At 67.6% G+C, this 13,566-nt stretch overlaps 1 protein-coding gene across 2 annotated transcripts; it reads left to right on the top strand.

The window, feature by feature from the left end:
• Positions 1-851: 851 nt before the first annotated feature.
• Positions 852-13,503, top strand: LLGL1 (LLGL scribble cell polarity complex component 1). Of its 2 annotated transcripts, none has more exons than XM_074552572.1 (23): positions 852-1,099; positions 3,527-3,624; positions 5,705-5,786; positions 5,871-5,986; positions 6,375-6,533; positions 6,616-6,778; positions 7,493-7,628; positions 7,718-7,772; positions 7,855-8,012; positions 8,098-8,315; positions 8,408-8,475; positions 8,753-8,906; positions 9,301-9,405; positions 9,592-9,884; positions 9,955-10,108; positions 10,185-10,338; positions 10,411-10,694; positions 10,900-11,164; positions 11,260-11,374; positions 11,478-11,572; positions 11,893-12,016; positions 12,089-12,168; positions 12,350-13,503. In XM_074552572.1, the coding sequence occupies exons 1-22, from the start codon at positions 1,019-1,021 to the stop codon at positions 12,165-12,167; spliced, it is 3,156 nt and encodes a 1,051-aa protein (XP_074408673.1). In that variant the 5' UTR covers positions 852-1,018; the 3' UTR covers position 12,168; positions 12,350-13,503. The 2 variants fall into 2 exon arrangements, with proteins under 2 accessions (XP_074408673.1, XP_074408672.1); XM_074552571.1 differs by having other exon boundaries at positions 5,871-6,001.
• The last annotated feature ends 63 nt before the right edge of the window (positions 13,504-13,566 follow it).

Genomic DNA, 13,566 nt, shown 5'->3' with positions numbered 1-13,566 from the left:
CACTACTGCCTTCATTTTCCTTCCTCCTCCGAGTTCTTCCTCCTTTTCTCTCTCCTCAGAGCAGGCCCACCCTGCCCGCCCTCACTCCCGGGGGCTGTGCCGGTGCTCCAGGCCCCTCCATCCATCCCCCCGTGATCCTCAGCCCATCACCGGGCCGTGTTCCCCGCTGGCCCCGGGCTGTTTTCCGCCCCAGCCCCCGCGTCAGCCCCGAGCCGATCCCCCCGGGCCGGGTTAGTCAGCAGGGAGGGGAAGCCGTGCCCTGCCCGGGCTGACTCACCCCAAAACCGGGCGCAGGGCAGGCTGCTCCCCCTCCCACCTTGCCGTGATGCCGTGGGGGGAATGGGGAACAACATTCCCGGTGCCGTGGTGGGAAGAATGAGTGGCCAACCGGGAATGAGGCTCGGATGCTGATTGTGGGAGCCGGCGGGATGCTGCGGGCCTGGAGCCGGGCCGCCGCCATGTTGATGCACCCCATGGCTGTGGGGCACACCATGAGACCCTAAATCCACGACACCCCGTGTTTGTGGGGGGCTGTGACCACGGTGACTAGGCTTGGGGCCTGCTCACTGTCTCTCACTATGCCCACGGGGAAGGAAGAAACCGAAAGAAGAGTATTTTAAAAACAATATAAATAAACCCAGCGCAGAGGGCGTTGAGTTGGACGACTACACGTCCCATCAGCCGCCGCGGCGGCGCAAGCGCAACGCGGGTGGGCGGGGCCGCGGCGCGCGGCGCGCGCTGCCGCGCGGTGATTGGCGGGAGGAGCTGTCCGTCAGGGTTCCGCCCCGCCCCCGCCGCGGCGGTGCCTGCCCGGGCTCGGCGGGCGCGCGCACCGGGACCCCGCACCGGCACCGGGGACCCCGCACGGGCACCGCGCCCCCTGCCGGCCCCGCCCCGCGCCGCGCCCCGGCCCCGCCACCGCCACCGCCGCGCCGGGACCGGCCCCGGGACCGCCGGCCGCGCCCGCCCCGCCCGGTACCGCGCCGCCGCCACCGCCGCCGCCGCCGCCGGCCCAACCATGATGAAGTTTCGGTTCCGGCGGCAGGGTGCCGATCCGCACCGCGACCGCCTCCGCCACGACCTCTTCGCTTTCAGCAAGGTGCGTCTGGGGCGAGCGGGGGGCGCGGCGGTGGATCCCGGGGGGCGGCTACCACCGGAGGCACCGGGGGTACCGGGCAGGGTGCGGCGAGCGGGCAGCCCCCGGTATCGCGGGGCTCTGGTGCCCCGGCGGGATGCTGCCCGCGGGGAGGCGAGCAGCGTGCGGGGCACCGCCTCCCGGGACCGGCTGAAGCCCCGGGGGAGCCGCGCACCGGGACCTCCGCGCTCCCGGGGAAGGGGCACGCAGAAAGGGCAGGGATCGCTCCTCCCGGGGGATCCCGGGACGGGCTGCTGGGCCGCCCCGCCAGGATGCACCCCCGGGGGCGGGCACCGGGAGCCCCGGGTGCGGGATGCGCACCGGGGGCTGCGCTCCTCCCCGTGCGGTGCGAGGGGCACTCCGGGAGAGGATGCGACCCCCTCGGCAGCGCGACATCCCCGTCCCCAGCCCCTCCTGGGGGGTTCCCCGGAGCGCCCCGGTTCCCGCACTGCCCCTGTCCCGCGGCTTCCCCCAGGCCTCGCTCACGGGCGTTTTGGGGTGACCCCTGGTCCCGCACCCTGTCTGGCCCTGGAGCATCCCTGGCTGCATCCCCCGTGAGAGGCTCACCCCGTGTCCCCAGGGGTGGGATATTGGGGGGCTGGACCCCCTGTGGCAGCTGGAAGGGCTGTGGTGATGGGACCCCTGGGCTTTTGGGGTTCCCTGGCTCCCCAAAAGTGTGTTTCTATGGGGAACATGAGAGGTCAGCTCTTGCCCCCTCCTCCTTCCGAGTTTTCCCACTTACCCCCCATTTGGGGTGGGAGAGACCCCCAGGCTCATCAAACAACCCTGGAGCGACCCCCAGGGTGCCAGACCCTTCCCTCGGGGTGCCCTGTGCCAACGGGTGCCCACCTGGCACTTGGTGCAGCTTGTCCAGGAAGCCTTGGGACCATTCCGCTGCCGTGGCCGCGGGGCATGAGACCACCGGCAGCTCCCCTGGATGAACCCAAGCCGTGTCCATCAGTCTGTCCATCCCGGCTGCTGTGGGGTGCCCCAGAGCGCCCCCCGGGCTGTCCTGCAGCGGGACGGGGCTGCGGGAATCGGGTGTGCGGTGCTGAGGGGTCAGAGCCAGCTCCCAGCACAGCCCTGACCCCCAGCTCGCTGCCCTGGTGAGGGTCTGGCCGGGGTGCGAGGCTCAGCCCAGGCAGAGCCCCCCGTTTTTGGGGAGCCCAGTGCCCCGGCCTGGTCCTGCCCGGTGGGATGTGCCGGTGGGATGTGCTGGGAGCAGACTGAGGAGAGAGAGCCCCTCTGCCAGCCCTGGGGCCGCCGCCTGCCCACCTGCCTCCCATTAAGGGTTGTTTTTCCTCCCGAGCTCCAGATCTGCCTGGGATTTGCTGTAATTTGGCCGGGAGCGCGCCTTGGCCGGCCGGCACAGCCTGCCGGATGCGGGCGGGAGCGGGGGCTGCGGCCGGGGGGCTCAGCCGGGTCCCCCTTTGGGGCTGGCAGCGCTGGGGAACCGCGCCAGCGCTTTTTGGGGAGTCTTTGCCGGTGTCACCGTGTTGGTTTCTGGCCTAAAGCATCGCTGTGCTGTCCCTGTGCTGCTGTCCCAGCTCCGTGCATCCCGGGGGATTCACCGTCACCCTGCGCGGGTCGGCACCCACGAGCATCCCCTTCCTCGCCCCTCGGACGTGTTGGGACCCCCTTGGATGTGCCGGGATGCCTGGGACGGGCTGGGGACGCTTTCACGCTGCTGAAGGTGTCCCTTGGGAGGGCAGCCGAGCCGGGGTGACAGCGGTGCCGCCGGCGGGTGCGGGAAAGCAGCCCCGCTCGGATGGCCCAGACAAAGGGAGCGGGTCAGGATCCGGCCAGGCTGGCTCCGGATCGTCTGATCGCGCCGTGGCTGCTCAGCCCGGCTGCCCTGGGGAGCCCCGCGCTCCCCGCACCGCGGCCCGGCCCGGTGGGCGCCCCCCGCGTCCCCCCGCTGCCCCGGCAGCCCCTCCCGGCCGGCGGGCCCGGGCACGTCCCACGGCCCGCACTTCCTTGGGAAGGTGCCCCCGGGCCACACGCGGCTCCGGCGGGTCCCGCTCGCCTGGTTCTGCCGCCCGGCGATGTCGCACCGGGGTCCCGCTCGCCTCTCCTGGGGTGTCCTCACCGCGGGGCTGTAGAGCAGAGGGGTCCCATCCCCAAAGTGCTGCCGGGCGGTGGGACAGGTCAAGGTCAGAGCTACCCCGGCCCGTGGTGCGGCTGCTGGGCTGCGTTTTGGGATGAGGAGGGATGTCCCCTCTCCTCAAAGCCCTCCTTGGTGGCACTGGGGGACAGAGCAGCATCTCTGTGATCCCCCATCGCAGGGGTGATGCTCAGGCTGGTGCGGGATCGGGGGTGAGGGGAGCTGTGGAAGGTTTGGGGGTGTCAGAGGTGGGGGGTCCCGCTCTGACCTGCCTGTCCCCATGGCAGACGGTGGAGCACGGCTTCCCCAGCCAGCCCAGCGCCCTGGCCTACGACCCGGTCCTGCGAGTGATGGCCATCGGCACCAAGGCGGGAGCCGTCAAGCTGTATCCTTTTCCTCCCTCATGAGCAGGAGGTAAGGAGCTCCCGGCCCCTCCTGCGCTCGCTCCTCTGCCTGTCCCCATCCCGGAGAGCGCTTGGAGACGTGGCTGCGCTGCTTCTGGCCCATCCGGCAGCCCCCACTCGGCTGCCGTCCATCCCTGCGTCCAGCTGTGCTGCAGCTGGGCCGGCCGGCGAGGGGGCGGCTGCAGGAAACCCCCACCGAGCCCAAAACACCGGGGCAAGAAAAAAGAAGCTCGGGGGCATCCCAATGGGGTTCTTCCCGCTGTTACCCCGCTCATCCCGGGGGGCTCCTGTCCATCCTCATCCCCGCAGCCCTCGGGGAGGGGGCAGCGGGGCTCCGGCCGGCCGGGGCTGCGGCGGGCGCGGGGGCCGAAGCGGGGGACGCCGAGCGGGGCCGGCCGGGCTTTGTTGGCGGCAGCGTGCAGGGAGACTTGAGAGGGCTCTGCTGGCGGGCGGCCAGCGCTGGATGCGGGCCGTGCTCGGGGGGCCCCGCGCCGCAGGAATGCGGGCTGGGGGCGGCCGCGGGGTCGGGGCGTGGGGGCGGCCGCGCTCCCCCTCCCCCAGGCCGGCGGCTCGCAGCCTCCCGAGCACAAAGATGGCGTGTTTTGTTCTGCCGGGGCCGCCCGGGTGCCAGCCCGGCCGCGACGTCGCCGGCCGCCCCGCTCGCCCGCCCGGCCCGCGGTGCCGGTCCCAGCTGAGCCCCCCCGGCACGGCGGGGATGCGGCTCTGGGGGGCTGCGGCGCTCTGAGCATCCTCTGCGGGGATGGATTTGGGGTGGTATCCAGCGTGGTACCCCGGCCCTGCTCTGGCTGCCTCCAAAAAGATGCTTCTGGAGGTTGGCGGTGCCGGGGAAGCCGGGGCCGGGCGAGGCAGCAGCCGGAGCTGGCCTGACTGGCGTTACTGGTTAGCGGGGGCACCCCTGGGTGCTCCCCGGCCGGGCTGGGCGGATCTGAGTGCCGACAGCCCGGCACTGAGGGGCAGCCGGCGCCTGGGGGGGCAGCTGGGGGTCCCTGTGCTTGGACCCCCGTCCCACCTGCTGGTGACACTGATGTGCCCGAGCCACTTGCCCTGTGGACTCTCAGCCCATGGCACACTTTTGGGTGGGGAAAGACCCCAGAATGAGCAAGGATGGGTGGCATCCCCCATGCGTGTAGCACCAAGAGCCCTCTGCGTGCTCCCCGCTGCATTCCCGTGCCCTGTCCCCTGCTGTCCCCAAACTCCGTGGCTGTCCCCTGGCTCTGCCGGCTCGGCTGTGCCCAGCACTGCCAGACAGCTCCTGCCTGTCGGGCCGGGCAGAGCCGCCGGGCTGGTTCCCCGTGCCCCGGGCACCGGAGGGTGGCTTAGCCAGGGGCAGGGACTGCCAGCACACAGCACGGCCAGAGGGGCTGCACAGTGCGCTGGGGACACCGGGCTGGGGGCAGCGGCGGGTCTGGGGGTGCCGGGGATGCCAGGCTGGGCTGCTCCGTGCAGTCCTGCTGCCTATTCCTGCCGTGGCTCCTGCTGCCGTTCCTGCCGAGCGGCGTCGCCGAAGGAGCCGGGACCAGTCGGGTGAGTGCGGCTGTGCCGGCGCATACCGAGCCCCACCCCGCCGCCGGTGCGTGCCGGGGCTGCCGGCGCCTCTCGCACACCCAGCCCAGCTGGGAGCGTTGGCCGCAGCCTGACCTGGGACAGCCCGGCTGGAGGTGTCGGTGGATCCCAGCCTGACCTGGGACAGCCCGGCTGGAATGGTCGGTGGATCCCAGCCTGACCTGGGATGGCCCGGCTGGAGTGGTCGGTGGATCCCAGCCTGACCTGCTATGTCCCAGCTGGAGGCGCTTGGTGGATTTCAGGTTGATTCAGAGTGTCCTGCTTGGTGGATCCCAGATGGGGATGGTGGTGCCCAGACCAGCTCTGGCATGGTGTGCAGTCATGGATGCTCTGCCCTGGCTCTCCTGGGGACAGGGGGCTGAACTGGTGTTTGCAGGCAGATCTGTGACCTGAGAGAATTCAGAAGGTCCTGATTTTGCTGGGGAAGGATGTGGGGGGGTTTCTCTTCCCTGGTTGTTTCTTTGACGGCCCCCCCAGATATGGCGCACCGGGTGTGGAGCTGACAGGCCTGCACAAGGAGACGGCCACTGTCACCCAGCTGCACTTCCTTCCCGGCCAGGTACGAGGGTGTCCCTGGTGGGGGAACCTGGCAGCAGCCCCCCAGCACCTCACACACCCCTCTGTCATCCCCCCTCCATGCCAGGGCTGGCTCCTGTCGCTGCTGGACGACAACACGCTGCACCTGTGGGAGGTGTGCCACAAGGAGGGCTGCTCGCACCTGGAGGAGACGCGCAGCTTCGGCCTCCCGGGACGCCCAGGGTCCGCCGGCGCTAAGTACTTGCCCGGGGGTCGGAGCCGCTCCCCGCGGGGCTGCGGCGGCGCCGGTGCCGGCCGGGAACGGCGCGGGGGAGCAGCCAGGGCGGGGTGGTGGCCAAGGTCCCCTCTCCGTGGTGGTGTTTGGGTGTTTTCCCCACTGGGATGCTCCTGTGAGCTCAGCCGAGATGCTGAGTGCAGGGAGCAGCTCTGGATATTCATGGTGCTGGCTGGACCAGTGATTAATGGCTGTAATGGCACTGAGGCTGTCCTTGCCCTTGTCCTCCTGCGCTCAGGGAGATGGGAATGGAGGGATGGAGCAGGGCAGGTCTGGGGTCTCTGACACTCCCCCAGACCCAACCTAGTGCTGAAGCAGCCCCTGTTCCCCCCACAGCTGCTCCCCTGGCATCACACGGGTGACAGTGGTGCTGCCCATGGCTGCTGGTGCCATGGTCTGCCTGGGCACTGAGGGCGGTGCCGTGTACTTTGTCACGCTGCCCACCCTGACGCTGCTGGAGGACAAAACCCTCTTCCCAGATGAGATCCTGCAGAGGTGAGAGCCCTGCAGGCCCCATTCCCCAGCATCTCCAGCACCCCCAGCCCATCTGTGACCCCCTGTGCCTGTCCCCCCGCAGTGTCCCCGATGATTACCGCTGTGGGAAGGCGCTGGGGCCCGTGGAGTCCATCCAGGAGCACCCTCGCAATGGCAGCCAGCTCCTCATCGGCTACAGCCGTGGGCTGCTGGTGCTCTGGGAGCAGAGCACTCGTGCTGTCCTGCATCTCTTCCTGGGCAACCAGGTACCAGGGCTGGTGGGGCTGGTAGCCCTTTGTGTGTGTGTGTGTGTGTGTGTCCCTATCCATGTGTGCATGTGTGTGTGTGTCCCCATCCACATGGGGCTGTGTCCCTGTGTGTGTGTGTGTGTGTGTGTGTGTGTCCCTATCCATGTGTGCATGTGTGTGTGTGTCCCCATCCACGTGGGGCTGTGTCCCTGTGTGTCTGTGTGTCCCCATCCACGTGGGGCTGTGTCCCTGTGTGTCTGTGTGTCCCCATCCATGTGGGGCTCTGTGTGTGTGTGTCCCCATCCACGTGGGGCTGTGTCCCTGTGTGTATGTGTGTCCTCATCCATGTGTGCATGTGTGTGTGTCCCCATCCACGTGGGGCTGTGTCCCTGTGTCCCTGGGTGTCCCCATGTGAGTGCTGAGCCCCCCGTGTGGCCCCGCAGCAGCTGGAGAGCCTGGCCTGGGCAACCAGGTACCAGGGCTGGTGGGGCCGTGGCCGTGTGTGTGTGTCCCCATCCATGTGTCCATGTGTGTCTGTGTGTCCCCATCCATGTGGGGCTCTGTGTGTGTGTGTCCCCATCCATGTGTGCATGTGTGTGTGTGTCCCCATCCACATGGGGCTGTGTCCCTGTGTGTCTGTGTGTGCCCATCCATGTGTGCATGTGTGTGTGTCCCCATCCACATGGGGCTGTGTCCCCATGTGAGTGCTGAGCCCCCCGTGTGGCCCCGCAGCAGCTGGAGAGCCTGGCCTGGGAGCAGAGCGGTTCGAGCATCGTCAGCTCCCACAGCGACGGCGGGTACATGGTGTGGGCAGCGAGCGGCACCGGCCTGAGGACACAGCAGCCCGTCATGTCCACCATCCCCTACGGTACAGGATGGGGGTTTGGGGGGCTCTGGGGATGGAGATGATCCCCCCATATCCCAGTGCTACAGCCAGTGTTGGTGTGTTCGTTTCAGGGCCGTTCCCTTGCAAAGCCATCAGCAAAATCCTCTGGCGAACCTGCGAGTCAGGGTAGGTGGGTGGGCTGGGCATGGGGGGCACAGGGGGCACTTGGGGGTCCAGGGTCTGATGGCAGCTGCTTCGTCCCACCCAGGAACCCCTTCATCATCTTCAGTGGGGGGATGCCACGGGCCAGCTACGGTGACAGGCACTGTGTCAGCGTGCTGCAGGGCCAGACCCTGGCCACGCTCGACTTCACCTCCCGCGTCATTGACTTCTTCACTGTGCAGAGCGCAGAGGTGCCCGAGGGAGGTACGTCCTGCCAGGGCCACCCAGGCAGCGGGTGCTGCTGTGGGGGTCTCCACGTGCAGCAGCCATCTATCTCCCCCCTCCCCAGGCTTTGAGAACCCCCGAGCCCTGGTGGTGCTGGTGGAGGAGGAGCTGGTGGCCATCGACCTGCAGACGCCGGGCTGGCCCACCATCCCTGCCCCGTACCTGGCACCTCTGCACTCCTCTGCCATCACCTGCTCCTGCCATGTCTCCAACGTGCCCCTCAAGCTCTGGGAGAGGATCGTCAGCGTGGGGGAGCAGCAGAGCCCCCGGCAATCCTCTGCGGTCAGTGATGGGGGTGCTGGGGAGGGTCCTGCTGAGCCCTTCCAGCATTCCAGGCTTCATCCCTTCCTGCATCCTCTCCATCCCTCCTCCAGGCTTGGCCCATTGATGGGGGGAAGAACCTGGCCCAGGAGCCCACACAGAGGGGGCTTCTCCTCACTGGGTGAGTGGGCTGGCAGCAGGGAGGGGGCCTGGAAAACCTAAAATGAGGGGAGGACACATCCATGCCCATTTCTGCAGTGGGGGAATGGGGTGGGATGTGATGGTGGTGGCATCCACTCCCTCATTCCGGGGGAGCTGCCCCTTCTTGTTCTGCCTGGGCACGAGTGTGTCACCCGCTGCGCTGTCCCCCCCTCTGGCACGGTGGCTGCCAGCACACAGGCAGCCCTTGTTAGCTGGGCAGATGTTGGGGCCCACGCTGACAGGACCCCCCCTCGCAGGCACGAGGACGGCACGGTGCGGTTCTGGGACGCCTCGGGGGTCTCCCTGAAGCCCCTCTACAAGCTGGGCACCGCCAACATCTTCCAGACAGACTGTGAGCACAACGACAGCCTCAACCAGGCGGGCGAGGAGGAGTGGCCTCCGTTCCGCAAGGTGAGGTGCCCTGGGCAGGGTGACGCTGCCATGGACACAGCACCCTGCCGGCTCTGCCAGCACTGGAGGGGGCAAACCCAGAGCTGGGCACGGGGGATGCACCTGCTGGAGCCATCCCGGCTGTGCCCCGGGGACGTGTCCCCCGGCTCAGGGCACAGCTGCGGTGTGACGCACTGTGGGGACACAAGGGACACTTGTTCCGTGGGCTCCGTCCATGGGTCTGCCCCAGCATGGGGGACAGGGCCGGGGGGTGCGTGGGGACAGACTTCTCCTGGGCGTGATGCCCGGAGTGGCCCGTGTGCCACAGCTGGTGGAGGGACGTGAGGGTGCAGGGGGGCTGTGCCACAGCTGTGTGCGGGGTCCTGGCTGTCCCTTGAGCTGTCCCCTCCCGCAGGTGGGCTGCTTTGATCCCTACAGCGATGACCCGCGCCTGGGCGTGCAGAAGATCGCACTCTGCAAGTACACGGCCAAGATGGTGGTGGCTGGCACGGCGGGGCAGGTAAGGTGACAAGGACAGAGCAGGGGCTTCCCCATTGGGGACCCACAGCATGGTGGGGCTACAGACCCTACAGACCCCCAGATTGTCCTTGAAGGGCTCCTAGCCTGGGTTTAGCCCCCGGTGTGCAGCAGGGTGGCTGTCTGGGAGAGGTCCAGCATGTCCCCCTGTCTGTGTTTGTCCCTGCAGGTGCTGGTGATGGAGCTGAGCGACGAGAAGTCGGAGCACGCGGTCAGCGTGGCCACCGTGGATCTGCTGCAGGACCGTGAGGGCTTCACCTGGAAGGGCCACGACCGGCTGGCCCCCCGGAACGGGCCCCTCCACTTCCCCCCAGGCTTCCAGCCCAGCGTGCTGGTGCAGTGCGTGCCCCCCGCCGCCGTCACCGCCGTCACCCTGCACTCCGAGTGGAACCTCGTGGCCTTCGGCACCAGCCACGGCTTCGGGCTCTTCGACTACTACCGGCGCAACCCCGTGCTGGCCAGGTATGGGGGGACCTCGGTGCTGGGGACCCCTGGATGGCCTGGGGGTGCTGAGCAGCCTCGGTGCCCGCAGGTGTACGCTGCACCCCAACGACTCGCTGGCCATGGAGGGGCCCCTGTCCCGCGTGAAGTCCCTCAAGAAGTCCCTGCGCCAGTCCTTCCGCCGCATCCGCAAGAGCCGCGTGTCGGGCAAGAAGAGGCTCAACGCCAGCAGCCCCTCCAGCAAGGTGGGCAGGGAGTAGGGAATGCTGTGGCAGCTCCCTGTCCCCCCCAGCAGGGAGTGACCCTGTGTCCCCTCCCCAGGTGCAGGAGGCCAACGCGCAGCTGGCGGAGCAGGCGGGTCCCCCCGAGGTGGAGATGACGCCGGTGCAGCGGCGGATCGAGCCGCGCTCGGCCGATGATTCGCTTTCGGGGGTCGTGAGGTGCCTCTACTTTGCCGACACCTTCCTCCGTGACGGTGAGACCCCCTCCCTCCTTCTCTCCCCTTGAAAAACCCCCAGGCTGGGTCTGACACTGCTCCACCCCACAGCCGCCCACCACGGCCCCACGATGTGGGCAGGGACCAACTCGGGCTCGGTGTTCGCCTACGCCCTGGAGGTGCCGTCACAGGAGAAGTTCTCGGAGCGGGCGGTGGAGGCCGTGCTGGGGAAGGAGATCCAGCTGATGCACCGGGCGCCCGTGGTGGCCATTGCGGTGCTGGACGGGCGGGGGAACCCCCTGCCCGAGCCCTACGAGGTGTCTCGGGACCTGGCCAAGGCCCCCGACATGCAGGGCAGCCATTCCATGCTCATCTCCTCCGAGGAGCAGTTCAAAGTGAGTGCAAGGCTCAGCATCCCGCTGTGGTAGAGATGGCACACAAAATGTCCCTTGTCCTCATCAGGCAGGGACTGGAGGTGACCAGTCAGGTTTTGGGGGCACTCCTGTGCCTGTTTTAGGGTGGTGAATCCAAGGGGAAGCTGCCCCCCTAAACCCTGCAGGTTTCTGTTCTCCCCTGAGCCCGGCTCCTCCTGCCCCCCAGGTGTTCACGCTGCCCAAAGTGAGTGCCAAGACCAAGTTCAAGCTGACGGCACACGAGGGCTGCCGGGTGAGGAAGGTGGCCCTGGTGAGCCTGGCCAGCGCTGGCTCCGAGGAGAGGTTGGAAAACTGCCTGGCCTGTCTCACCAACCTGGGGGACATCCACATCTTCACCGTGCCCAGCCTGCGGCCCCAGGTCCACTACAGCTGCATCCGCAAGGAGGACATCAGCGGCATCGCCTCCTGTGTCTTCACCAAGCACGGCCAAGGTGAGGACACCAGGTGACATCTGTGTGGATGGGATGTTGACCTCACCTGCAGCCCTGTGGGGGATGCCTGAGGCTCGTTGTTGTCCCCCCCGTAGGTTTCTACCTAATTTCACCATCGGAGTTTGAGCGCTTCTCGCTGAGCGCCAGGAATGTGACAGAGCCGCTGTGCCGGCTGGAGGTCGCCCGGCTCCAGGACACCTCCTGCCTCAGGTGAGCTGTCTCGGGGGCGTGGGGGGCTTTGCTGTGATGGAACCCCTGTACACCCACCGCATAACGCTGGTTCTGGCCATAACTTCTCCCTGTTTCCTTCCAGCAACAGCTCAGCGGTGACACCGAAGCTGCCGCAGGCGAACGGCACCCACGTCCCCCGCAGCTCTGAGGGCCAGCACTCACCCTCGGACAGTGACCGTGAGTGACCAGCCTGTCCCTGACACACAGCGTGTCCCACAGCCCTGCTCCAAGCCTGGCTCTGTGTCCTGGCTGTCCCCAATCCCTCCTGTCCCTGACACATAGTGTGTCCCACAGCCCTGCTCCAAGCCTGGCTCTGTGTCCTGGCTGTCCCCAGTCCCTCCTGTCCCTGCACACACAGCGTGTCCCACAGCCCTGCTCCAAGCCTGGCTGTCCCCAGTCCCTCCTGTCCCTGACACACAGCGTGTCCTACAGCCCTGCTCCAAGCCTGGCTCTGTGTCCTGGCTGTCCCCAATCCCTCCTGTCCTCTGACTCCCCAGGGTCCCCTGAGGAGCACCCGGCCGCCTTCTCGCCCGGCCCCATCGACTCCCCCAACAGCAGCCTGGAGACCCCGCTGGACACCACCGGGGACATCACCGTGGAGGAAGTGAAGGATTTCCTGGCGTGAGTGGGGTGGGAATGGGGTGAACGGTGCTGAGGGACCCTGGCAGTGCCTCTCACCCTGCTCTGCCCCAGGTCCTCGGAGGAAGCAGAGCAGAACCTGAGGAACACCAGCGAGGACGAGGCCCGGCCCACGGGGATCCTCATCAAGTGAGGTCTGTTCGGGGCTGGAGGTCCCTGGGGTGGGATTTGGAGCTGGGACCCCAATGCAGTGCCCTGGTTTCGTGATCCACCATGGGAGGATGGAGTTGTGATCCCTGGGGCTTGCAGAGGAGGGGAGCAGAGGGAGTGCCTGTCCTGATCCCCACTCCTGCTGAGGATCCGCCTCTCCCACAGGCACCGCCGGCCTCCCTGCCCCATCTCAGTGCTCGGATTCCCGGGATGCGCGACTCGACTGGACCCCCCGCCCCCTCCCCATGTAACGTAGACTGGCTCCTCTCTAACATCTGCACCCCGGCTCCGGCACTCCCCACACCCCTGCCCGGCCCCGGCGCCGTGGGGCACAAACTCTTCCCGGGGAAGATCAGTTCCTTTTTTATACACGGTCGAGTGTCACTGTCCCCTGCTCCAGAGCCCCCTTCCTGGGGGATGCTGCTGCTTCCCCGGCTCCACGGGGAGGGCTGGGGCTTGTGGACCCCCCCTTGTCCCCTGGTTTTGGTCCCTTGGGGCAGTGGGGGGCCAGAAGCCCCTGGGCACGGCCCCCCCGTACCCTGGTCTGTGTTTACATGCCCGGCTCCCTGCAGTTTACAGCCCCGTTCCCTGCCTGCCAGGAGGCTCTGGCTGCTGCACAGGGACTGTCCCCCCCAGGGGAGCCCAGTGGGGACCCCCTGGCTCCCAGGTGGGCAGCAGAGGCCTTGAGCAGCCCGAGGAGGGGCACGCTGGGGGGTCACAGGTGGCCTTTTTCTCTTAGTGGCTTCTCCAAGGGCTATTCTCCAGGTTGGGCTCTGTGCCTGCTGCTCCTTTCTGACACTAATTCCTGCCACGGGGTGGGTTTGGGATGGGATCACGCTGTGGAATCACACACGGGCTCCTGCTCCTGGTCCATGTTGGTGCTGGGAGGGGGCAGATGAGGTTACCCCAGCCCCCTCCTGCCCCAGGCTGGGCTGCCCCACCCTGGGGGTCTCACTGTGCCAAATCCCCCCTGGGCTCCGAGCCTGGCCTCGTCCTCCTGGGGGGCTGTGGTGACACAGGTGGCTGTGGGCCAGCTCTGTCCCCTGGCCCATGGTGGCTGTTCCCACGGGGCTCAGCTGGCCCTGCCCCTCTCCTTTGGGGAGCTGTGGCCCCCCCGGGCTCCCTTGTGGTACGTGTGTGGCTGGGGGGGTTCGGGCTCGGTTGCTGCCGGCCGAGGCCGGGGCTGTAGCGTCCCTGGTAGAACCCCCCCTCCTCCAACCTCATCTTTTTTTTTTTTTTTTTTTGGTAAGATGAATTTAGCATTGTTTAGTTATTAAAAATACTGGTTTTTAATATTGAAAATAAAGCATTTAATATCAGCTGCCTGTGCTGCAGGTGTTTGCTGAGCCTCAGAGCCAGGTGAGTGCTGAGCTGCAGAGGGG

This window comes from Zonotrichia albicollis, chromosome 16, assembly GCF_047830755.1.
Source record: "Zonotrichia albicollis isolate bZonAlb1 chromosome 16, bZonAlb1.hap1, whole genome shotgun sequence".
NCBI lineage: Eukaryota > Metazoa > Chordata > Aves > Passeriformes > Passerellidae > Zonotrichia > Zonotrichia albicollis.
This window is presented reverse-complemented; position numbering and strand designations above follow the sequence as displayed.

Bases quoted from the DNA above. Each gene is read 5' to 3' on its own strand.
- LLGL1 (XM_074552571.1), top strand. From the start codon at position 1,019: ATGATGAAGTTTCGGTTCCGGCGGCAGGGTGCCGATCCGCACCGCGAC. The intron at 9,885-9,954 runs GTATGGGGGGAC...CGGTGCCCGCAG, and splicing joins CGCAACCCCGTGCTGGCCAG to GTGTACGCTGCACCCCAACG. The intron at 10,109-10,184 runs GTGGGCAGGGAG...TCCCCTCCCCAG, and splicing joins CCAGCAGCCCCTCCAGCAAG to GTGCAGGAGGCCAACGCGCA.